The 25,020-nt window shown below is 38.7% G+C and overlaps 1 protein-coding gene and 1 pseudogene across 1 annotated transcript in view; both read left to right on the top strand.

Moving 5' to 3' along the window:
* ADGRE2 (adhesion G protein-coupled receptor E2) overlaps positions 1-10,110 on the top strand; it is a 188,085-nt gene extending 177,975 nt beyond the window's left edge. Inside the window, exon 18 of the mRNA XM_040241647.1 lies at positions 9,502-10,110. Within this exon, the coding sequence (XP_040097581.1) occupies positions 9,502-9,510 (9 nt within the window). The 3' untranslated portion in view covers positions 9,511-10,110. The remainder of the gene's footprint in view (positions 1-9,501) is intronic.
* A 13,952-nt stretch (positions 10,111-24,062) lies between these two features.
* LOC120864109 lies at positions 24,063-25,013 on the top strand (annotated as a pseudogene).
* The last annotated feature ends 7 nt before the right edge of the window (positions 25,014-25,020 follow it).

Genomic DNA, 25,020 nt, shown 5'->3' with positions numbered 1-25,020 from the left:
GTCAGAGTCACTTTGCTCTTGATTTTCTCTATTTGATTAATATGTTTCCTCCTAGATTTACCATCTGCAGGCACCACTTTGCTTTTCCTGTCTGTTATAGCTTCAACATTGCACACAGTGCCAGACATGCAGAAATACTCAATGCATAATTGCTACATGATTGGTTAAATTAATGAGTGAATAATCTGCACCTGCAAGAAGGGGCAGAAACTGTCTTATTCATCAATCTCTCTCTTCAGTCTTTAACATTTTCCAAATGATCAGAAATTATTTACTAAACAAAGATGAATGAATGAATGAACTCCCTGATCATTAAAGGGGTAAAATATCAGGAAAAAAAATTATTGATTATTTTATGGTGCCTCCTTCCTTTGGAAATATCAAGGTAATTCTCTGTCCTACTTTATGTTTTTTATTAACCATTCTGTCTACCAATTAAACCAAAGTATTTCCTTATGATCCCAGAGCATTGTGTAGATCCTAGTTCCCAGGCTGAAACAAATCTGGAATGCAATATTAGCTCAACCAAGTGTTTGCTGTGTGAGCTTGGTCACATTGCTTTTCAAATTGTTTCCAAATTGTGAAACATTTTAAACCCTCAGTTGCCTCATTTGTCTCCTCCCTCCAAATTAAGACCATTTTCTTAGATTAACTCAATCAGGAATAACCACACACAGACTCTGAGTGGGTCAAGTCTTGGTAGGAGGGGCTGAACATCCTCCTCACACTAAATTCTGATTCAGCCAACGTTGCAGAGTGTAACCTAGCAGGAGTTAATGTGGTTTACCTCATATAATTGAGGCTGTCCACATGGGGATGACCTCACAGATCTGAAAGATTCAATGCCTTGCTCTATCACAGCCCTGCCCCACTTATGGATTACACTCATTCAGAGAGAACAGAACAAATAACTCGTGAGTGTCTGCTTAAGGGAATGCTAATGGTGTGTGATTCTCCATTTTCTTGAGTCAACTCAGCCTCAGCAAGGGCATAATCCTGTCCCTGGGAGGCACAGAACAGAATCTGAGCATCCCTCACTTTAGAATCCAAGAAAACTTGCACTTCCATAATGTAGTTTCCACCGTTGCTGTAACAGGTTACCACACACTTGCTGCTAAAAACAAACAAATTTATCCTCCAGATCTAGAAGTCAAAAGTTAAAAATGGATCTTATGGGACTAAAATCAAAATGTCTGTATCCCTTCTGGACACTTTAGGGAAATACACATTTCTTCACGTTTTTTTAACTTCTTGGTGCTGCCTGCATTCCATGGTTAGTGGCCTCATGATTCACTCAATCTTCAAAGTCTGTTTAGTGTACTTTTCAGATCAATCAGCTCACCTCTATTCTCCTCTTCCTTCTTCCCTTTTTTCTTCACCTCCTCCTTCATCTCTTTCTCTCTCTCTTTCTCCTCACCTCCATCATTGTCTCTTTCCCCACCTCTTACTCTCTTACTTCTCTATCTCCTTTATGAAAACCCAGATCATTACATTGGCTCATCAGGGTAATCCAGGATAAATTTTCCATCTCAAGAGCATAAAAGTTCATTTTCCATGTAAGCTAATATATTTGCAGCTTCCAGAGTTAAGATGTTGCCATCTTTGTGGGATCATTATTCTGCTAGCACATCTATTGTACATGGGTTTGATTTATAGTTCAGTTCAGTCGCTCAGTCATGTCCAACTCTTTGCAACCCCATGGACTCCAGCACGCCAGGCCTCCCTGTCCATCACCAACTCCCAGAGTTCATTCAGACTCACGTCCATTGAGTCAGTCATGCCATCCAACCATCTCATCCTCTGTCGTCCCCTTCTTCTCCTGCCTTCAATCTTTCCCAGCATCAGGGTCTTGTCAAATGAGTCAGCTCTTTGCATCAGGTGGCCAAAGTATTGGAGTTTCAGCTTCAACATCAGTCCTTCCAATGTACACCCAGGACCGATCTTTAGGATGGACTGGTTGGATCTCCTTACAGTCCAAGGGACTCTCAAGAGTCTTCTCCAACACCACAGTTCAAAAGCATCAATTCTTTGGCACTCAGCTTTCTTTATAGTGCAATTCTCACATCCATACATGACTACTGCAAAAACCATAGCTTTGACTAGACAGACCTTTGTTGGCAATGTAATGTCTCTGTTTTTTTACTATGCTGTCTAGGTTGGTCATAACTTTCCTTCCTAGGAGTAAGCATCTTTTAATCTCATGATTTATAGTAGAAACACTGAAATCTTCTTCATATTATATATATATATATATATATACATGAATAAATATCTGCCACTGTCCCCTACTTCCTGCAGATATGATATACATGGTGAAGAAACGAAATATACGTTCCCTATAGAGAAACACAGTAATGGCATCAGATAGCCATTGAAGGATTCTAAACATCAAGTAATCTGGTCAGCTATTTCTACCATCTATGGGCAAAGGACCAAACAAATCCATGGCTTAATGTAATTACATCTTCTACTGTCTCCTAAAATTTGGTGTCTCTTGGGCTTAAAAGTTAGGGATGTCTTTCTTTCATCCTGGAATTTCTTCTATGGCTTATTGTCGTCTTGGTCAAGAAAAACAAAATAATTTATCTGTGTTCTGTTGTGTATAATTTCCTGGAGCACAATATTTGAAACCTTCTTGAGTGAAGTTGCCCATCCCAAACACCAGAATTTTCCCTGAGCTTTCTATAGACCTAGGAATAAATAACTCATACTGGGGATGGTAAGGATTGTCCAAAAGGACTTCAGTGTTTTTTCCTTTACATCTCAGGTGGTTAATAACAGATAACATTTCCAGACCTTTATCAATTTTTTCAAATTGCCTTCTTTTATGACTCAAGGAAGAAAACATTTCCCAAACTCTGAGCAGAGGAATCAAGACATACATTTAGAAACAGATGGATTTTTTTTCTTGGAAGGACATTACTGTTATTATATTCTATAACTTCAGGGTTAGGAAACGTAGGGAGATGGGACTTTTGAGAAGATTAGGCTCAACCAAATTTCATCCAGTCTGATAGGCACTTTGATCTTATCCTGACAAGTCCATCTGACAAGCAGATTATTTTGACTAAACTCTTCTTAAATTTCTTTTCTTTTTTCCAAAGGAAATATGTATCTTTCTATGGTCTCATGTATCATTTCTAAAATATTACCTTTCCAAGTTACTTTAAAAGATCTTTGATTTTTCACAGAGCTAGGACAAATAATTTCACAATTTGTATGGAAACATAAAAAGCTTCGAGTAGACACAATAATCTTGAGAAAGAAGAATGGAACTGGAGGAATCAACCTGCCTGACTTCAAACTATGCTACAAAGCTACAGTCATCAAGACAGAATGGTAGTGGCACAAAGACAGAAATATACATCAATGGAACAAAAGAGAAAGCCCAGAGATGGATCCATTCACCTATGGACACCTTATCTTTGACAAAGGAGGCAAAAATATATAATGGAGAAAAGACAATCTCGTTAACAAGTGGTGCTGGGAAAACTGGCTGACCACCCATAAAAGAATGAACCTAGAGCACTTCCTAACACCATACACAAAAAATAAACTCAAAATGGATTAAAGATCTAAACATAAGACCAGAAACTATAAAACTCTTAGAGGAAAACATAGGTAGAACAGTTTCTGACATAAATCACAGAAGGATCCTCTATGACCCACCTCACAGAGTAAAGGAAATGAAAACAAAATAAACAAATTGGGCCTAATTAAACCTAAAAGCTTTTGCACAATGAAGAAAACTATAAACAAGGTGAAAAGGCTGCCTTCAGAATGGGAGAAAATCATAGCAAACGAAGCAACTGACAACAAAGAATTAAACTCCAAAATATACAAACAGCTCATGCAGCTCAATACCAGAAAAACAAATGACCCAATCAAAAAATGGGCCAAAGAACTAAACAGACATTTCTCTAAAGAAGACCTATAGATGGTTAACAAACACATGAAAAGATACTCAACATCGCTCATTATCAGAAAATGCTAATGAAAACCTCAAAGAGATACCATCTCACACCTTTCAGCATGGCTGCCATCAAAAAGTCTACAAAGAATACGTGCTGGAGAGGGTGTGGGGAAAAAGGAACCCTCTTATACTGTTGGTGAGAATGCCAACTAGTACGGCCACTATGGAGAACGGTGTGGAGAGTCCTTAAAAAGCTGGAAATAGAATTGACATATGACCCAGCAATCCCACTGCTGGGCATACACACCAAAGAAACCAGAATTGAAAGAGACCCGTGTACCCCAGTATTCACTGCTGCACTGTTTACAATAGCTAGGGCATGGATGCAACCTAGATGTCCATGGGCAGGTGAATGGATAAGGAGGTTGTGGTACATATACAGAATGGAATATTACTCAGCTATAAAAAAGAATGCATTTGTGTCAGTTCTAATGAGGGGGATGAAGCTGGAGCCTATCATATAGAGTGAAATAAGTCAGAAAGAGAAACACCAATACAGTATATTAGTGCATATATAGAGAACGTAGAAAGATGGTCCTATATGCAAGACAGCTAAAGAGAGGCAGAGGTAGAGAACAGACTTTTGGACTATGTGGGAGAAGGTGAAGGTGGGATGATTTGAGAGAATAGCATTGAAACATGTATATTACATATGTAAAATAGATGACCAATGCAAATTTGATGCATGAAACAGGGCACTCAGAACCAGTGCTCTGGGACAGACAACTCGGAGGGATGGGGAAGGGAGGGAGATGGGGGGGGTTCAGGATGGTGGGACCCATGTACACCCACGGCTGATACATGTTGATGTATGGCCAAAGCCACCCCAATACTGTAAAGTAATTAGCCTCCAATTAAAATAAATTAATTAATTTTAAAAAGATCTTTGGAGGGATTCTCTGGTAGTCCAGTGGTTAAGACTTGGCACTTTCACTGCTCTGCACCCAGCTTCAGTCCCTGCTCAGGAAACTAAGATCCCTCAAGCTGCACAGAGTGGCAGAAAAAAAGTCATTTGAACTGTATCTTCTTTTATTTTTTTTTAATTTTATTTTTACTCTATTTTACTTTACAATACTGTATTGGTTTTGCCATACATCAACATGAATCCGCCACAGGTGTACACGTGTTCCCAATCCTGAACCCCCCTCCCACCTCCCTCCCCATACCATCTCTCTGGGTCATCCCAGTGCACCGGCCCCAAGCATCCTGTATCCTGCATCGAACCTAGACTGGCGATTCATTTCTTACATGATAGTATACATGTTTCAATGCCATTCTCCCAAATCATCCCACCCTCTCCCTCTCCCACAGAGTCCAAAAGACTGAGCACTGTATCTTCTTATCCCATGGACAACCTGAAGTGTAATTCTTTGAGCCATTAAGTGAGGACAAAAGATACTTAGTTGTGTGTGTTTCAAGAAATTCGTCGTGTCATCAGTGTGAAAGAAGTCATGGTGGTGGACTTCTTGGTTACTCAATTCTTGCAAATCTGGAATTTTACTGTGTCCCAAGGACTGATGTTGAAGCTGAAACTCCAGTACTTTGGCCACCTGATGTGAAGACCTGACTCATTTCAAAAGTCTCTGATGCTGGGAAAGATTGAGGGCAGGAGAAGAAGGGGACAATAGAGGATAAGATGGTTGGATGGCATCACCGACTCAATGGACATGGGTTTGGGTGGACTCTGGGAGTTTCTGATGGACAAGGAGGCCTGGCGTGCTGCAGTTCATGGGGTCACAAAGAGTTGGACATGACTGAGCAACTGAACTGAACTGAACAGTGCATTCAAAAAACTTTAAACACCTAAGATAAATCATAATGAAAAATACTATAAAAAGAATGTATATATGTGCATAACTGAATTACTTTGCTGTATCTAATTATTAGAGAAACCTTGCCCCACTCACAGCAGCCTCTTGTGGCCACTAACCAAGAAACAAAATTAAAGTTTAAAAGGAATCGCGGGTTATGATGGGGCTACAAAGAAAGAGCCTGTCTGAAAGAGGGGTCACGCTGGGCATGCCCAGATGTCAATCTCGTCCTTCTCCCGCAGATCCAGTAGTGGCAGGGCTTATCTCCACACTGGGAATGGGAAAGTTGCTGGATAAAGTCCCCCTGGTCCTGGATACTGAGGAACAGGCAACTGCACATGAGACACAAGGGGGTTTGCTGTGGGAAGTCCCCCCATCCTAATGTCAGACGGCGTATCCACCTTTATCAGCAACAATAACACCCAGAACCTCAGCTCCCCTGTCACCTTGGTCTTCCAACATGTGAGTCCTGCTGGGATGGAGCTGTGGATGTGGAAGAGTCCTGAATCCTGGGCAGAGCCTTGGGTTTCAGGGGGCTCCCCCACAAGTGCATCATATCCCCAGGAAAGCCCAGCATAAGCTAGGTTTGGGTCAGCATTTCTGAGCAATAGTCCCACCAGCTCACACCTACTTCCTGTCCCTATAGTCAGTGATCCTTGGGCCAGAGAAAAAGGTGTTCTGCATCTTCTGGGAGCGTGGCCAGAATGGAAGTGGTCACCAGGCCACCAGAGGCTGCAAGATGGTGGGAACCACCTGCCAGTGCACCCACCTCAGCAGCTTTGCTATCCTCATGGTCCACTATGAAGTGCAGAGGAGAACCTTCAGAGTGGCTACAATCAATGTGTGCTGCTGGGCAACAAATTCCCACCCATGTAAAACAAGAAAAAATTAAATCTTGCATGGTACAACTGGGATGGCTGCTCAGATTTTTACAATGCTGAAATCATTCTTTCCACCTGGACTGCATTCTTATTGAGGCTTGGAGTCCTCATTCAACCCTCTGACTTCTGGCAAAGTTCAGTTCCTTGTGGTTGTCGGACTGAGGTCTCATCTTCCTATCTGTCAGCAAGGGAACCTGTATAGCTCTCAAGGCCGATATGTGTTCCTTCTCAGGTGGCCTCTCCTGGACCCTCTCACAGTGTCTCTATCTGGAGGCCACCAGAAGAAGCTCCCTTACATGAAAACTCTCTAAACTTTGAATCTTTTCTCCAAAACAAAAGCTCAGTTTGTGGTTTTGCTTTTTCTTTGTAAATGAAGTTCTTTTGTGTGTGTTTGTTTGTTTGTTTTCCTCAAACTGAAGGATAGTTGCCTTACAATGTTGTGTTGGTTTCAGTGATAAAACAGTGTGAATTAGCCATGGTGGTTTAGTCTCTAAGTTATTTCCAACTCTTGCAACCCAATAGGCTGTAGCCCCCTGGACTGCTTTTCCATGGACTTTCCCAGGAAAGAATACTGGAGTGGGTAGCCATTCTCTTCTCCATGGGATCTTCCCAACCCAGGGATGAAACCTGTGTCTCTTACATCTCTTGTGTTCTTTACTGTGTTCTTTATCACCACCTGGGAAGCCAACCCAGATTCGCATTTGACTTCAAACCTGGAAGTGGTTATGTATACCGTAGGGGACAGTCATATGGTTGTCAATAGAATTCTCTATACCATGAGAGTCTTCTGGAATGGAGTGCACAGGGGCTGTAGAAAGAAAGATTTGATGATGGCAGAGGTCAGAGGGGACCAGAGGAACCAGTGAGTACAGGTGATTCAGGAGAAATCTTTGCCTCTTCACCTGACCAAGTGAGCTGCTTACTTTCTCTGGTTCATCAAAACCAACACTCTCTGGCAACCTGAAACAATGGGGAATTTACTGAAGTAAAAAGTGGCACTCACAGGAAAGTAAGCATGAAATGACTGTAGCACAAGATGCTTAAGAATCACAGGAGCCCCCAGAAGTTTGAACAACAATCCAAAGCCATGTTTCCTACAGCCATGTGACTAGATGTCAAAATTTCCGTACTTAATACACCATTTTACATTTATTGAAGAGTTAAAATATTTGGGCTTTGAATGCCAAGACAATAAGAAAGGAACCATCTCCAGCTCACTTCCAACCCCAGACACTGAGTTCCTCTTGGTCCAAAAACCAAATTTGGTTTCTCCTGCACGTGTCAATAGATATTTTACACAGTAAATACAATCTATGTATTTCTTATTTGTTCCTTCTTTTTTCACACGTCTGATAGATTATTCTCTTGAGTCTACAAAGAGATTCTCCATTATTTTTTTGACCATGTGGCATTCTGTTGTATAAATTACATATCAAAGCTCTTATAGTGAGTGTTTTTGTTAGATCATTTGCTAATACAAATAATGTTGCAACTGTTTACACTTACTTCATTGATCTCATTCTTGATTATGCAGTTAGGTTGGTTACTGCATCAAATTCACAACTGCATGTTTGTAGAAACTTCCATATTTCAACATCTTGAGGTCACTCCATCGACCCTGCCAGCAGTAGTGTGTGTGTGTGTGTGTGTGTGCTCAGTTTTGGTGAACTCTGTTGTGATTCCATGTACTGTAGCCTGCAAGCTCCTCTATCCATGGGATTTTCTGGGCAAGAATACTGGAGTGGGTTGCCATTTCCACTTCCAGGATCTTGCCAACCTAGGGGTCAAACTCACATCTCTTGCATTTCTTGCATTGGCAGGCAGATTTTTCTCCTGAGCCACATGTTTCCCTACAGCCTCACCACAACGTTCTTATCAAGTTTTGTACTTTTACCCATCTGAGATGTAAATAGCATATCTAGGGAAAGAAGTGTATCTTTGTATCCTTTTTATTATTAGTGGAAGGGAACATCTTTCTTTAAGAGTCAGTAATATTTCAATCTCTGGAAACAATTTGTTCATATCCTTGGTATATTTTTCTATTAGCTTGTAGTACTTTTCTTATGGGTTGGGGGACACACTTTAGATATGCTGCTGGTGAAACTAAACACTCTCAAGTCTTACAGTACATCAAAAATCATCTGGAAGTCTTGTTATTTATTTGACATTTTACTGATAAATGTCATACCTGACCTAGGACCCAGCATACCAATTCATGCCCATATCTTTATTCATGCACTTCCCACTACCCTCATCCACACTACGGTACCTGGTGAAATCAGGTTCATTATCCACTTATCACATCTTCCAAGAAGCCAGCGAGGTCCGTTGTTTTCTTTTCATTAACACAGAGAGAATCATCTGGACAGAAAATGCTCTAGGTCATTTCATGCAGAGGGAAAAGATAGGGACATCTTCGGAGGGACCAGGGCAGAGGGACCTCCCACTTCACAAATATAATTGACCATTTGTATTTGTCTTCCCACTAGATGGTAAGATTTGTGAAATCAGAAATCTTGCCTGTGTTATTTTTAATACACAAGGTCAGCACAAAGCCATATGCACAAAACATCCACAGTAATATCAGTTCATTGAAACTGGGGATATTTATTCAACATCATAAGGTTACTGAGATTTGACATGGATTGCATTGAATCTATAGGTCAATTTGCTGCAATGCTACCATATTAACAATATTGTCTTCCGATCCATGAATGTGACGTGTTGATCCATTTCTTTGGGTTTTCTTTGACTTCTTTTGACAATCTTCTTTAGTTTTTGGTGTAAAAGTTTTGCACTTTCTAACCAAGTGTCATTTTTACATATTCCTTCTCAGGAGACTTAAATTAACGGCTAAATCAGATGATCTTGTATACTGTTCGGCAAGGACAATTCTGAACCGTCATCTTTGGGCAAAACTTTTAAAATATGTTTTCAAGTTTGTTACAGGAACTCTTCACAGAACCATTGTGTAAGGAAGTATGATGGGAATTCTTGAAATTTAGATTGCTGGGAGAATTTTGCTTTTCTACTCCATATGCTATGCTCACCTCACTCTCAGCATAGTCAAAGGGATCTGATGCAATTCCTCAGTTGCCTTAGATTAAATCACCTGCTTCAACCTTTTCCTACAAAGTTCCTCAAGTTTGTAGATATATGAAGATATTTGAAGGTATATGATAAGGAAAATGAGCTTCAAAAAACTGTCTTAAAATACCATAAGACGGGAAAGTAAGGTTCAAATAGCTACATAGAGGGTAAACAATTGCTATGATGTCCCAAATTTTTCTTGGATTATGTCCTAAAAACACTTGAGTTACAAGCAAGCAGGACAGTTCGTTTCAATACATACATGCTTCAACTTCTTCACCCTCCATCTAAAGATTACTAACTTATGCATGAGAAAAATATATTTTACTACTCACCATATGTGTGGATGTTTGTAAGTCACTTAGTAGTGTCCGACTCTTTGTGACCCTGTTGTCCATAGCCTACCAGGCTCTTCTGCCCATGGACTTCTCCAGGCAAAAATACTGCAGTGGATAGCTATTCCTTTCTTCAGGGGATCTTCCTGACCCACCGATTGAAGTCAGGCCTCTTGCACTGCAGGCAGATTCTTTACCATCTGAGCCACCATGGAAGCTCGGTACACACCATGTACTGCACTAAATTAAGAGATCTAGTTTCTAATTTCACAGAGCTTACATGTTAAAGAAAAGGGTTTGTTAAGAGTAAAATCAGAACCCTATAAATGAATAAAATCTCTACATCCTTACACTTGTAAGATGCGCTGGGTTAGAAAGACTATATTGCTACTGCACATTTTTTAAGTTTTACTTACATGTATACCAAACTATTTCATCCTCAGAATATGATCTTGGCAAGATCCAAGTCTAGTGGGACATAGAAATGTCCCATGGACATCCACTGACCAGATTTGTATCAATTTAAACCAAATGGAAAATGACTTTAAATGATCAAAATGTGTTAAATTTTAAATACCCATGAGTAAATAATGATACTTAACATATTTGAAAATAAGTATAGAAGAGATGACAGAAGGAGATAATGACAATTTTTCAGTATCCGGTAAATCACCACTAAAAGCACTGGGGGAAATCTTGTTGAAAGACTGGCCAATCTCACAATGCGAAAGAATTCTCTTAAATGATTATTGATTTATTACAAGGAACGAAGTGTATTTTTATAATGTTAGATCAGATAGGCACCAAACGAACTTAATGATCAATCTTAACATCAATAATATCACTCTGATGATATATATTTCCTGATAAGACATGAACTGAAAACATCCCGTTTGTGCTAAATAAAGGTTTGTGCCCATATCATAAGAATGTGTCTGTCTGTGTGTGTGTGTGTGTGTGTGTGTGTGTGTGTGTGTGTGTGTGCTGTCACTTCAGTCATGTCCAGCCCTCCAGGCTCCTCTGTCTATGGCATTCTCCAGGCAAGAATACAAGAGTGGGTTGCCTCTAGTATTGATCTCTTCCAGGGCATCTTTCTGATTCAGGGATCGAACCCTCATCTGCCTGTGTCTCCTGCATTGCAGGCAGATTCTTTACCCACTAAGCCATCGGGGAAGCCCAATCAATTTCACCTATATCTAATCTAAGCTTTAGACCAAGACTTAGCAAAGTATAACCTGCAGGCAAATCCAGGAAGCTGCCTGTCTTTGCGAATAAACTCTTACTGGTTCATAACCACACTATTCACTGGTTTAGTTGCTGTCCATAGCTGCTTTCAGGCTACAGTGTGAAGCTGAGTGCTTGTGAAACAGTCTGCAAGACCACAAAGCCAAAATTTTTTACCATCCAGCCCTTTCTAGAAAAATCTTTCTGGTACCTGTTCTTTGAGACCAGACTTTCAGTACACATGAAATACAGTGGAAAGGCACATAAGTTAAATAACCATGATGAAGCAGTCAGGCAAATAGAGAACACAGGAAATTTTTCTAATGTCAGTATCATTGTAAAAGGTGCATAAGGCTATCTAGATTAAAGTGATGAAAGTTGCATGGCAATCAAATTCACTGTCAACTTTAGTAGTGAGAGGGTAACAGGCAAGAAGGCCAGGGGTCTCCAAATGGAGGAAATAGACTGCAAGTGTCAGACATCTTTGTATCTCTTCCTTAAGTGTCAGGAGGAAAAAAACTGCTCGATTTTTTCCCCCTTCTCTATATAAATTTAAAAAGAGTTTTTTCTTAAAATTCTGTGTTGCCATGATGACACCTGGCTCCACCTGAACTTAACTTTTCTCAAGCCTTGAGTTTACCAACGTGTTTTTCTTATGGAAATGTTTGTCTTAAGCTATGTTAATGAACTATGGATTTACCCTAGACTCTGTCTTTCTTCAAGTCGGTTTGCTTAAGACTCAGAACCAATGAGGGCTCAACAAACCTGTATGTTTTACTCATACATTGTTCTCCTAATCTATATTAATGAATCTATATATTTACTTGAAAACCCAGCTTTCTTCACGATTCATGTCAATCGTTTTATGGCCCGAGATGACTCACCTGGTGCTAATGTTATCTCAAAATGCATGTTGTGAGTGAGGGGCCTGGTGCCACTCTGAGTTTTGAGATACCTCCTTTCTCTCATTAACAGCTTGCTGATAGGTATATAGCATGCAGCTAAAGGCTAGCAGGGGGCACTCTCTGCCCCCTTCTGGTGTCTATGTCAGAAGCTTTCTCTATCTCTTTTACTTTAATAAAGCTTTATTGCACAATAGTTCTGAGAGAACAATCCTCGTCACTGGCCCCAGATTGAATTTCTCTCCTCCGGAGGCCAAGAATCCTGGCGTCTTTCATGGCTCAGCAACAGCCTTTCAGTAGGACTCGGATTTGGATATATGCTATAAAAATATTTTGGAAACAACGGGATAAATTGAATATGTCTGAGATATTTAAAGTTATTATGAAATTATTTTCTTGGATATAATAGCATTATAATTATGTAGAGCGTATTCTATAAATTCTTCAATATTTGATGGAAATATATTAAAGAAAAAAGTGTTACAGTATGTTCCCTGAAAACCATGTATTAGCAGGAAAAAAAATGTATGTGTAAATACATTGTGAAAGATTTTTAATATGGCATTATGTGAATAACTGTGGTCTCAAGGTAGAGTATATATAATTTTATGTGTCATTACACAAAATTCTCTCTGTTTAAACTTATAAATAAAATCTATCATAAAATAAATGCTTAATTAATTATTAATTCCTAAAATATGTATACTAATGAGTTTTGAGGTTTAGAAAACTAACTTTGTAAATAGATATCTTATAAATATATGGATTTTTATTGCTATATGGTGATGATATAAAATCTAAACATTAAAAATAACATAATTATAATACAGGAGGAATAGAGGAATTTCCACTTCTGCTTAGGAAATAGAAAATGGCAACCAGTAACAGCAACTCATAAGAAATGTCCAGATAAACTACAAAGTCATTCCTTTTCTTGGACTCAGAGAGAGCTGATATACAGCAAAGTAACCTAAACTCTAAGAAAAGACACTATCATCTGTTAGGTAGGTAGAATAGGGAAATGGAGTCCAAAATGGTGGTGGCTAAAAAACAAGGAAGGTCAAAGGAAGGTCAGAGGACCAGAGTGAAGACTTCAGGTAGAACAAACAGCACTCCTGGCTAAGCCCAATTTGCACAGAGCAGGCCCAGGTGGGGGCAAAAACATATAAAAGGAGAAGCCAAATCGCTCTCTCTCTCCTCCTCTCCCGCGTGTGTGTGCTCTCTCTCTGTCTCTTTCTCTCTCCCACATGCGTGTATCTCTCTCTCTCTCTCTTCCTCTCCTACATGCGTGTGCTCTTTCTCTCTCCCTCTCTCTCTCTCCCCCTCTCCCACGTGCTCCTCCATTCTCTTCCCTTCAAATCTTTGGGTTGGCATGCCCTCACACTTCAAGGATGGATTCTCCTGCTATCTTCTAAATAAAATAGAGCTGTAACACTGATTTGCCTAAGAGCTATAACACGGTTTGTCCAAGACCCGAGAGCTGTGATGCGCCGAGGACTTTAATGTCCGTCACTCCAAATCTTTGTTGTGACGAGACAAAGAACCGAGGAACATACACTCATATGACACATCCAAGGAGAGACCATCAGGAATGAACACTGATACACATATGCAAAGCGCAAAAAAAAATGATCTAGCTGTCACAGATGATTAGGAGGAATTCATTTAAACTTTTAATCAGAGAAAATGCTTTCACCTTTTCACTGTTCAGTATGATGTTAATTGTGGGTTTCTCTCATATGGCCTTTTCCACAAAACTAGAACAAAAAAAATTTAATGTGTATGGAATTGCAAAAGCAGCCTTGAGAAAGAAAAATAGAGCTAAAGGAATCAAGTTTTCTAATTTCAGACTACACTACAAACGATAATTATCAAAACTGCATAGTACTGACACACACACACACACACACAAAAACAGAAATACAGTGGAATAGGAGAGAAATTCCAAAGATAAATTCATGCACCCATGGTCACCTAATCTATGACAAAAAAAAGGAAAAATATACAGTGGAGAAAAGACAGTGTCTTCAACAAGTGATGCTAGGAGAACTGGACAGCTACATATAAAAGATTGACATTAGAACACTTTTAAACACAATACCAAAAAAAGAAAATCAAAATGGATTAAAGACCAAAATGTAAGGCTAGATACTATAAAACTCTTAGAGGAAAGCAAAGGCACAACACCCTTCGACAGAAATCACAGCAGTATCTTTTGGGGTTCATCTCCTAGAGTAATGGAAATAAAAATAAAAACAAACAAATGAGACCTAATTAAAATCAAAAGTTTTTTCACAGCAAAGGAAACTATAAATGAAAAGAAAAGACAACATACAGAGTGGGAGAAGATATTTGTAAAAGATGCAACAAGCAAAGAGTTAATTTGCAAAATAACAAATAGCTCATAGAACTCCATATAAAAAAAGAAAACAACCCAACTGTGTGGAGAAGGACAGGGTGGGACAAATTGGGAGGGTAGCATTGAAACATAAACTTTGCATGTGTGCATAGTAAGTCGCTTCAATCATGTTTGACTCTGTGTGACCATATGGACTGTAGAACCCCCAGGCTCCTCTGTCCATGGGGATTCTCCAGGCAAGAATACTGGAGTGGGTTATGATACCCTCTTCCAGGGGACCTTCCCAACCCAGGAATCGAAACCACATCTCTTTTGTCTCCTGCATTGGTGGGCAGGTTCCTTACCACTTGTGCCACCTGGGAAGCCCCAAAACATATACTTTACCATACCTAAAATGGATAGCCAGTGGGAACTTGCTGTATAGTGCAGGGAGCTCAAACCCAGTGCTCTGTGACAACCTAGAGATGTTGCATGGGGTGCGAGATGGGAGAAAGGTTCAAGTTGGAGGAGCTGTGTGTATACCTATGGCTGATTCATGTTGGGGTATGGCAGAAACTAACACAATATTGCAAAGCAATTATCCTCCAATTAAAAAATAAAATTTAAAAGAGACTAGTTGAAGCAAGTAGACACCAATAAAATGGACTACCCAGAAGAAATTAACAAATTCTTAGAAAGGGATAACCTTCTAAGACTGAGCCAGGAAGAAATAGAAACCATGAACAGACTAATCACAAACTTTAAACTGTGATGAAAAATCTTCCAACAAACAAAAGTCCAGGACCAGATGGCTTTACAGGAAAATTCTATCAAATGTCTGATGAAGAGTTAAAACCTATCCTTCTCAAACTATTCCAAAATTTCAGAGGAAGGGACACTCATAAGCTCATCCTATGAGGCCACCATTATCCTGATAACAAATGCAGACCAAGATATCATCAGGCCAATATCCCTAAAGGCTCAAATATCCTCAACAAAATACTAGCAAACAAAAATCCAACAGCACATTTAAAGGATCATATACCATGATCAAGTGTGATCTATCCCAGGGATACAAGGATTCTTCAGTAAACACAAATCAATCAATGTGATACACCATATTAACAAACTACCCCCTCCCTCTTCTCTTCTCCATGTAACCCAGTGAACCTCTCTGGGTGTCCCTCAATGTGGAGAAACCTTTCCTCTTTAACCTAGATGTTTTATCATCGGTGCTGTATAGATGTAGAAGTCTAGAGACCACTGTAAAAATAAAACCGAAAACCAGAAGCAGGAGGCTTAAGTCCAAAGCTTGAGAACATCAGAGGACTCCTGAATTCAGGGAACATTAAGCAATAGGAGCTCATCCAATGCCTCCATACCTACACTGAAACAAAGCTCCACCCAAGGGCCAACAAGTTCCAGAGCAAGACATACCACGCAAATTCTCCAGCAACACAGGAACACACCCCTGAGCTTTGATACACAGGCAGCTCAAAGTTACCCCAAAATTTTAGACGTCTCATAACCCATTACTGGTCACTCCACTGCACTCCAGAGAGAAGAAACTCAGCTCCACCCACCGGACCTCCAACACAAGCCTCCCTAACCAGGAAACCTTGATAAGCCACTGATACAACCCCACCCACAGTGAGGAAGCTCCACAATAAAGAGAACGCAACAAATTCCCAGAATATAAAAAGGCCATCCAAAACGCAGCAATATAACCAAGATGAAGAGACAGAGGAATACTCAGCAGGTAAAGGAACAGGAGAAATGCCCACCAAACCAAACCAAAGAGGAAGAGATAGGGAATCTACCTGAGAAAGAATTCCAAATATTGATAGTGAAAATGACCCAAAATCTTGAAATCAAAATGGAATCACAGATAAGTAGCCTAGAGACAAGGATTGAGAAGATGCAAGAAAGGTTTAACAAGGACCTAGAAGAAATAAAAAAGAGTCAATATACAATGAATAATGCAATAAATGAGATCAGAAACACTCTGGAGGCAACAAATAGTAGAATAATGGAGGCAGAAGATAGGATTAGTGAAATAGAAGATAGAATGGTAGAAATAAATGAATCAGAGAGGAAAAAAGAAAAACGAATTAAAAGAAATGAGGACAATCTCAGAGACCTCCAGGACAATATGAAATGCTCCAACATTCGAATTATAGGAGTCTCAGAGGAAGAAGACAAAAAGAAAAACCATGAGAAAATCCTTGAGCAGATAATAGTTGAAATCGTCCCTAAAATGGGGAAGGAAATAATCACCCAAGTCCAAGAAACCCAGAGAGTTCCAAATAGGATAAACCCAAGGCAAAACACCCCAAGACACATATTAATCAAATTAACAAAGATCAAACACAAAGAACAACTATTAAAAGCAGCGAGGGAAAAACAAGAAATAACACACAAGGGGATTCCCATAAGGATAACAGCTGATCTCTCAATAGAAACTCTTCAGGCCAGGAGGGAATGGCAAGACATACTTAAAGTGATGACAGAAAATAACCTACAGCCCAGATTACTATACCCAGCAAGGATCTCATTCAAATACGAAGGAGAAATCAAAAGCTTTACAGACAAGCAAAAGCTGAGAGAATTCAGCACCACCAAACCAACTCTCCAACAAATTCTAAAGGATATTCTCTAGAAAGGAAACACAAAAAGGGAGTATAAACCCGAACCCAAAATAATAAAGTAAATGGCAACGGGATCATACTTATCAATAATTACCTTAAACGTAAATGGATTGAATGCCCCAACCAAAAGGCAAAGACTGGCCGAATGGATACAAAAACAAGAACCCTCTAAATGCTGCCTACAAGAGACCCACCTCAAAACAAGGGACACATACAGACTGAAAGTGAAGGGTTGGAGAAAGATACTCCATGCAAATAGAGACCAAAAGAAAGCAGGAGTGGCAATACTCATATCTGATAAATAGACTTTAAAACAAAGACTGTGAAAAGAGACAAAGAAGGCCACTACATAATGATCAAAGGATCAATCCAAGAAGAAGATATAACAATTATAAATATATATGCACCCAATATAGGAGCACCGCAATATGTAGGACAAATGCTAACAAATATGAAAGGGGAAATTAACAATAACACAATAATACTGGGAGACTTTAATATGACACTCACACCTATGGACAGATCAACTAAACAGAAAATTAGCAAAGAAACGCAAACTTTAAATGATACATTCGACCAGTTAGACCTAATTGATATCTATAGGACATTTCACCCCAAAACAATGAATTTCACCTTTATCTCAAGTGCTCATGGAACCTTCTCCAGGATAGATCACATCCTGGGCCATAAATATAACCTTGATAAATTCAAAAAAATCGAAATCATTTCAAGCATCTTTTCTGACCATAATGCACTAAGATTAGATCTCAATTACAGGAGGAAAACCATTAAAAATTCCAACATATGGAGGGTGAACAACACGCTTCGGAATAACCAACAAATCACAGAAGAAATCAAAAAAGAAATCAAAATATGCATAGAAACTAATGAAAATGAAAACACAACAACCCAAAACCTGTGGGACACTATAAAAGCAGTGCTAAGAGGAAAGTTCATAGCAATACAGGCATACCTCAAGAAACAAGAAAAAAGTCAAATAAATAACCTAACTCTACACCTAAAGCAACTAGAAAAGGAAGAATTGGAGAACCCCAGAGTTAGCAGAAGGAAAGAAATCATAAAAATTAGGGCAGAAATAAATGCAAAAGAAACAAAAGAGACCATAGCAAAAATCAACAAAGCCAAAAGCTGGTTCTTTGAAAGGATAAATAAAATTGACAGACCATTAGCCAGACTCATCAAGAAGCAAAGAGAGAAAAATCAATAAAAATAGAAATGAAAATGAGAGATCACTACAGACAACACAGAAATACAAAGGATCATAAGAGACTACTATCAGCAATTATATGCCAATAAAATGGACAACCTGGAAGAAATGGACAAATTCTTAGAAAAGTACAATTTTCCAAAACTGAACCAGGAAGAAATAGATAATCTTAACAGACCCATCACAAGCACGGAAATTGAAACGGTAATCAGAAATCTTCCAGCAAACAAAAGCCCAGGTCCAGATGGCTTCACAGCTGAATTCTACCAAAAATTTAGAGAAGAGTTAATACCTATCCTACTCAAACTCTTCCAGAAAATTGCAGAAGAAGGGAAACTTCCAAACTCATTCTATGAGGCCACCATCACCCTAGTACCAAAACCTGACAAAGATACTACAAAAAAAGAAAACTACAGGTCAATATCACTGATGAACATAGATGCAAAATCCTCAACAAAATTCTAGCAATCAGAATCCAACAACACATTAAAAAGATTGTACACCATGACCAAGTGGGCTTTATCCCAGGGATGCAAGGATTCTTCAACATCCACAAATCAATCAATGTAATTCACCACATTAACAAATTGAAAAATAAAAGCCATATGATTATCTCAATAGATGCAGAGAAGGCCTTTGACAAAATTCAACATCCATTTATGATTAAAAAAAACTCTCCAGAAAGCAGGAATAGAAGGAACATACCTCAACATAATAAAAGCTATATATGACAAACCCACCGCAAACATTATCCTCAATGGTGAAAAATAGAAAGCATTTCCCCTAAAGTCAGGAACAAGACAAGGGTGCCCACTTTCACCAATACTATTCAACATAGTTCTGGAAGTTTTAGCCACAGCAATCAGAGCAGAAAAAGAAATAAAAGGAATCCAAATTGGAAAAGAAGAAGTAAAACTCTCCCTGTTTGCAGATGACATGATCCTATACATAGAAAACCCTGAAGACTCCACCAGAAAATTACTAGAGCTAATTAATGAATATAGTAAAGTTGCGGGATATAAAATCCACATACAGAAATCCCTTGCATTCCTATACACTAATAATGAGAAAGTAGAAAAAGAAATTAAGGAAACAATTCCATTCACCATTGCAACAAAAAGAATAAAATACTTAGGAATATATCTACCTAAAGAAACTAAAGACCTATATATAGAAAACTATAAAACACTGATGAAAGAAATCAAAGAGGACACTAATAGATGGAGAAATATACCATGCTCATGGATCAGAAGAATCAATATAGTGAAAATGAGTATATTACCCAAAGCAATTTACAAATTCAATGCAATCCCTATCAAGCTTCCAGCGATATTTTTCACAGAACTAGAACAAATAATTTCAAGATTTGTATGGAAATACAAAAAAACCACAAATAGCCAAAGCAATCTTGAGAAAGAAGAATGGAACTGGGTGAATCAACCTGCCTGACTTCAGGCTCTACTACAAAGCCACAGTCATCAAGACAGTATGGTACTGGCGCAAAGACAGAAATATTGATCAATGGAACAAAAGGAAAGCCCAGAGATAAATCCACACACATATGGACACCTTATCTTTGACAAAGGAGGCAAGAATATACAATAGAGTAAAGACAATCTCTTTAACAAGTGGTGCTGGGAAAACTGGTCAACCACTTGTAAAAGAATGAAACTAGATCACTTTCTAACACCGCACACAAAGATAAACTCAAAATGGATTAAAGATCTAATGTAAGACCAGAAACTATAAAACTCCTAGAGGAGAACATAGGCAAAACACTCTCCGACATAAACCACAGCAGGATCCTCTATGATCCACCTCCCAGAATTCTGGAAATAAAAGCAAAAATAAACAAATGGGACCTAATTAAAATTAAAAGCTTCTGCACAACAAAGGAAAATATAAGCAAAGTGAAAAGACAGCCTTCCGAATGGGAGAAAATAATAGCAAATGAAGCAACTGACAAACAACTAATCTCAAAAATATACAAGCAACTCCTGCAGCTCAATTCCAGAGAAATAAACGACCCAATCAAAAAATGGGCCAAAGAACTAATTAGACATTTCTCCAAAGAAGACATACGGATGGATAACAAACACATGAAAAGATGCTCAACATCACTCATTATTAGAGAAATGCAAATCAAAACCACAATGAGGTGCCACTTCACACCAGTCAGAATGTCTGCGATCCAAAAATCTGCAAGCAATAAATGCTGGAGACGGTGTGGAGAGAAGGGAACCCTCCTACACTGTTGGTGGGAATGCAAACTAGTACAGCCACTATGGAGAACAGTGTGGAGATTCCTTAAAAAATTGCAAATAGAACTACCTTATGACCCAGCAATCCCACTACTGGGCATACACACTGAGGAAACCAGAATTGAAAGAGACACATGTACCCCAATGTTCATTGCAGCATTGTTTATAATAGCCAGGACATGGAAACAACTTAGATGTCCATCAGCAGATGAATGGATAAGAAAGCTGTGGTACATATACACAATGGAGTATTACTCAACCGTTAAAAAGAATACATTTGAATCAGTTCTGATGAGATGGACGAAACTGGAACCAATTATACAGAGTGAAGTAAGCCAGAAAGAAAAACACCAATACAGTATACTAACACATATATATGGAATTTAGAAAGATGGCAATGATGACCCTGTATGCAGGACAGCAAAAAAGACACAGATGTGTATAACGGACTTTTGGACTCAGTGGGAGAGGGACAGGGTGAGATGACTTGGGAGAATGGTATTGAAACATGTATAATATCATGTAAGAATCGGATTGCCAGTCTATGTCCGATGCAGGATATGGCACGCTTGGGGCTGGTACGCGGGATGACCCAGAGAGATGTTGTGGGGAGGGGGGTTCAGGTTTTGGAATGCATGTACACCCATGGTGGATTCATGTCAATGTATGGCAAAACCAATACAGAATTGTAAAGTAAAATAATAAATAAATAAATTTTTAAAAAAATTAAAAAAAAGAGTTACCATAGCTACTAATTAACTCTGTCCTAAATGCATTCACTCCATAGTAGAGATAGTTTACATTATGTAAAAATGCTTGTGCTCTAAATAAAGAGAATATGCTAGATGCATTAAATCTTACTGCAAATAAAATCAATTTACCTCTCTTATTAAACTATTGAAGATTTTTAATTTACCTCAGAATCTGCAGTATTTGCACCTTTGACTAGTTCAATCTAAAATACAGCTAAAATGTGGTCTGCCTCCCTCTTTTCTGTTTTTAAAATGTGATATATTGTTTGTTATCCTTATAAACATAATCTAGGTCATGCTTGTAGTCAATTTTAATGCATTTTACTAATAAAATAAGGTTTAAATGTAAAAAAAAACCATATGACCATCTTAATGGATGCAAAAAACTTTTGACAAAATTCAACACCGGTTTATGATAAAAATTCTTCAGAAAGTGGGCACAGCGGGAATCTATCTCAATATGATAAAGGCCATATAAGACAAACCCACAGCAAATATTATTCTCAATGGTGAAAAACTGAAAGCATTTCCTCTGGGATCAGGAATAAGACAAGGATGTCCAATCTCACCACTATTATTCAACATAGTTTTGAAAGTCCTAGACATGTCAATCAGAGAAGAAAAAGAAAATGACTGAAATTGGACAAGAAGTAAACTATCACTGACTGCAGATGACACGATACTGTATATAGAAAATCCTAAACATGCTATGAGAAAACTGTTAATACTAGATCTAAACAATAAATTTGGTAAAAGTGCAGGATATGAAATTAATAAGCAGAAATCTCTTGCTTTTCTAAAATTTTTATTTTTACTTTATTTTACTTTACAATACTGTATTCGTTTTGCCATACATTGACATGAATCTGCCACGAGTGTACATGAGTTCCCAATCCTGAACCCCCCTCCCACCTCCCACCCCATATCATCTCTTTGGATCATCCCCGTGCACCAGCCCCAAGCATCCTGTATCCTGGATCAAACATAGACTGGCGATTCGTTTCTTACATGATAGTATACATGTTTCAGAGTCGTTCACTCAAATCATCCCACCCTCTCCCTCTCCCTCAGAGTCCAAAAGTCTTTTCTATACATCTGTGTCTCTTTTACTGTCTCGCATACAGGGTTATCATTACCATCTTTCTAAATTCCATATATATGTGTTAGTATACTGTATTGGTGTTTTTCTTTCTGGCTTACTTCACTCTGTATAATCAGCTCCAGTTTCATCCATCTCATTGCAGCACTGTTTATAATAGCCAGGACATGGAAACAACCTAGATGTCCATCAGCAGATGAATGGATAAGAAAGCTGTGGTACATATACACAATGGAGTATTACTCTTGCTTTTCTATATACAAAAATCAAAATATTAGAAAGAGAAATTAAAGAAACAATTTCATGTTCCAACAACAACCCAATCAAAAAATGCATTGAAGATCTATATAGACATTGCTCCAAAGAGGATATACAAATGCCCAAAAAGTACACACAAAGATGCTCAGCGTCACTAAATATTAGGACATACAAATCAAAACTCTCATGAGGTATCACCCCACACTGGTCACAATGGCCATCATCAAATAATCTACAGACAACAAATGCTGAAGAGGGTGTAGAGAAAAGGGAACCTTCCTACACTGCTGATGGGAAAGCAAACTGGTACAGCCCCTATGGAGAACAATATGCAAACTGTGGGGTGTCTGTAGGATTCGGGAGCAGAAGCACTTCCATAAGGGGACAGAGGCCAAGGGAAAAGTGAAGGGAATAGGGCACTGGTGTTGTCATGTCCAAGAGATGGACAATAAGAGCTCAGCCTTTAGAACTAGAGGATGCCAGTGATCACTGTCTTTCCACATAGAGAAGAAAGGGTCATATGAGGATGCAGTGAGATGAGGGCCAGGTACAAGCCCAGAGAGCACTTTCCTCAGAAACCAACCCTGCCAGCACTTGATCTTGGACATCCAGGCCCCAAAACTATGAGAAAATAAATTTCTGCTGTTTGAGACACTCAGTCTCTATTTTGTTGTGGCAGTTCTAGCAGAACTGATAATCATGGCCACATAGAAAGCAATAAAGGTGAAAAATGCAAACAAGGAAAATTATCATAATTCCATCACACAGACTACTAGAAAATTTGAGGGATATGTGTTTCTCATCTTTAAAAACATATCAGGAATATTTTCTTTCGTCATCAAATATGAATCTCAGACTATGTTGAGCTTTGTTGAAGAATTTTAAAAAAAAAGAATAAAATCCTAGTTTTAGACCTGCTAAGGTTTAGGGATGCTGGGGTGGCATGAGGGAAATCTTTGTGGTGATGGAATATTGATGGATCTTGATTGCAGTGACAGTTGCAGGAATCTACATATGTGATAAAATGACATGGAATTACACACACACATCGTACCAATGTCAGTTTCTTCATTTAAATATTGGACTATCATTACATAAAAATGTAATTTTTGTGGGAAAATGACTGAAGATTACACAGGACCTCTTGGTACTGTTTTGCAACTTCCTCTTAATCTATATTTCAAAATGAAACTTAAAAATAAAAAAGTCCGTGTTCTCTGAGCTTGCAGTACCACTCTCCTACCCTGGGAGGATTCTTGGCTTTTTTTTTCCCCAGCATGGCCCCCAAACACCAGTCTTCACTTCCACCCCAAGCGAAGAAACCAAAGAAAGCAAAGCCGACTCCTGCCTCCAGGCCAGACGAAGCATCTGCTTCTTCAAATTCGCTGAAGGAAGAAAAAGAATAGCAAGAAGCAATTGAACATATTGATGAAGTGCAAAATGAGATAGACAATGAACAAGCCAGTGAGCAGATTTTGAAAGTAGAATAGAAATATAACAAACTTCACCAACCATTTTTCAAAAGAGGTCAGCATTGATGGCAAAAATCCAAAAATTTTGGGTAACAACATTTGATAACCATCCACAAGTGTCTGAACAGCTTGGGGAGAAGGATGAAGAGGCACTACATTATTTGACAAGAGTCAAAGTGACAGAATTTGAGAACATTAAATCAGGTTACAGAATAGATTTTTACTTTGATGAAAACCCTTACTTTGAAAATAAAATTTTGTCCAAGGAATTTCATCTGAATGAGAGTAGAGATCCATCTTCAAAGTCCACTGAAATCAAATGGAAATCTTAAAAGGATTTGATGAAACAATCAGGTCAAACAGAATAAAGCCAGCAGGAAGAGACAGCATCAGGAACCAGAAAGCTTCTTCATCTGGTTGACTGATCATTCTGATGCAGGTGCAGATGAATTAGGAGAGGTCATCAAAGATGCTATTTGCCAAATCCATTACAGTACTACTTGGTTCCTGACATAGATGATGAGGAAGGGGAAGGAGAAGAAGACAACGATGATGAAGAGGATGAAGGATTGGAAGATACTGATGAAGAAGGGAGTGAGAATGAAGGTGAAGAAGATGAGGGGGAGGAAGGAGAGGAAGATGAAGAAGAAGATAGATGACTAATGGAAGGAACACATGGATTCCAACCTTTTTTTATTTTCTCCAGTCCCTGGGAGCGAGTAGCCGTCTTTTTTTTTTTTTTTTTTTT

Source organism: Oryx dammah, unplaced genomic scaffold (genome assembly GCF_014754425.2).
Source record: "Oryx dammah isolate SB20612 unplaced genomic scaffold, SCBI_Odam_1.1 HiC_scaffold_5, whole genome shotgun sequence".
Lineage (NCBI taxonomy): Eukaryota > Metazoa > Chordata > Mammalia > Artiodactyla > Bovidae > Oryx > Oryx dammah.
The sequence above is the reverse complement of the archived record's forward strand: the minus strand, read 5'-3'. Positions and strand labels throughout refer to the sequence as shown.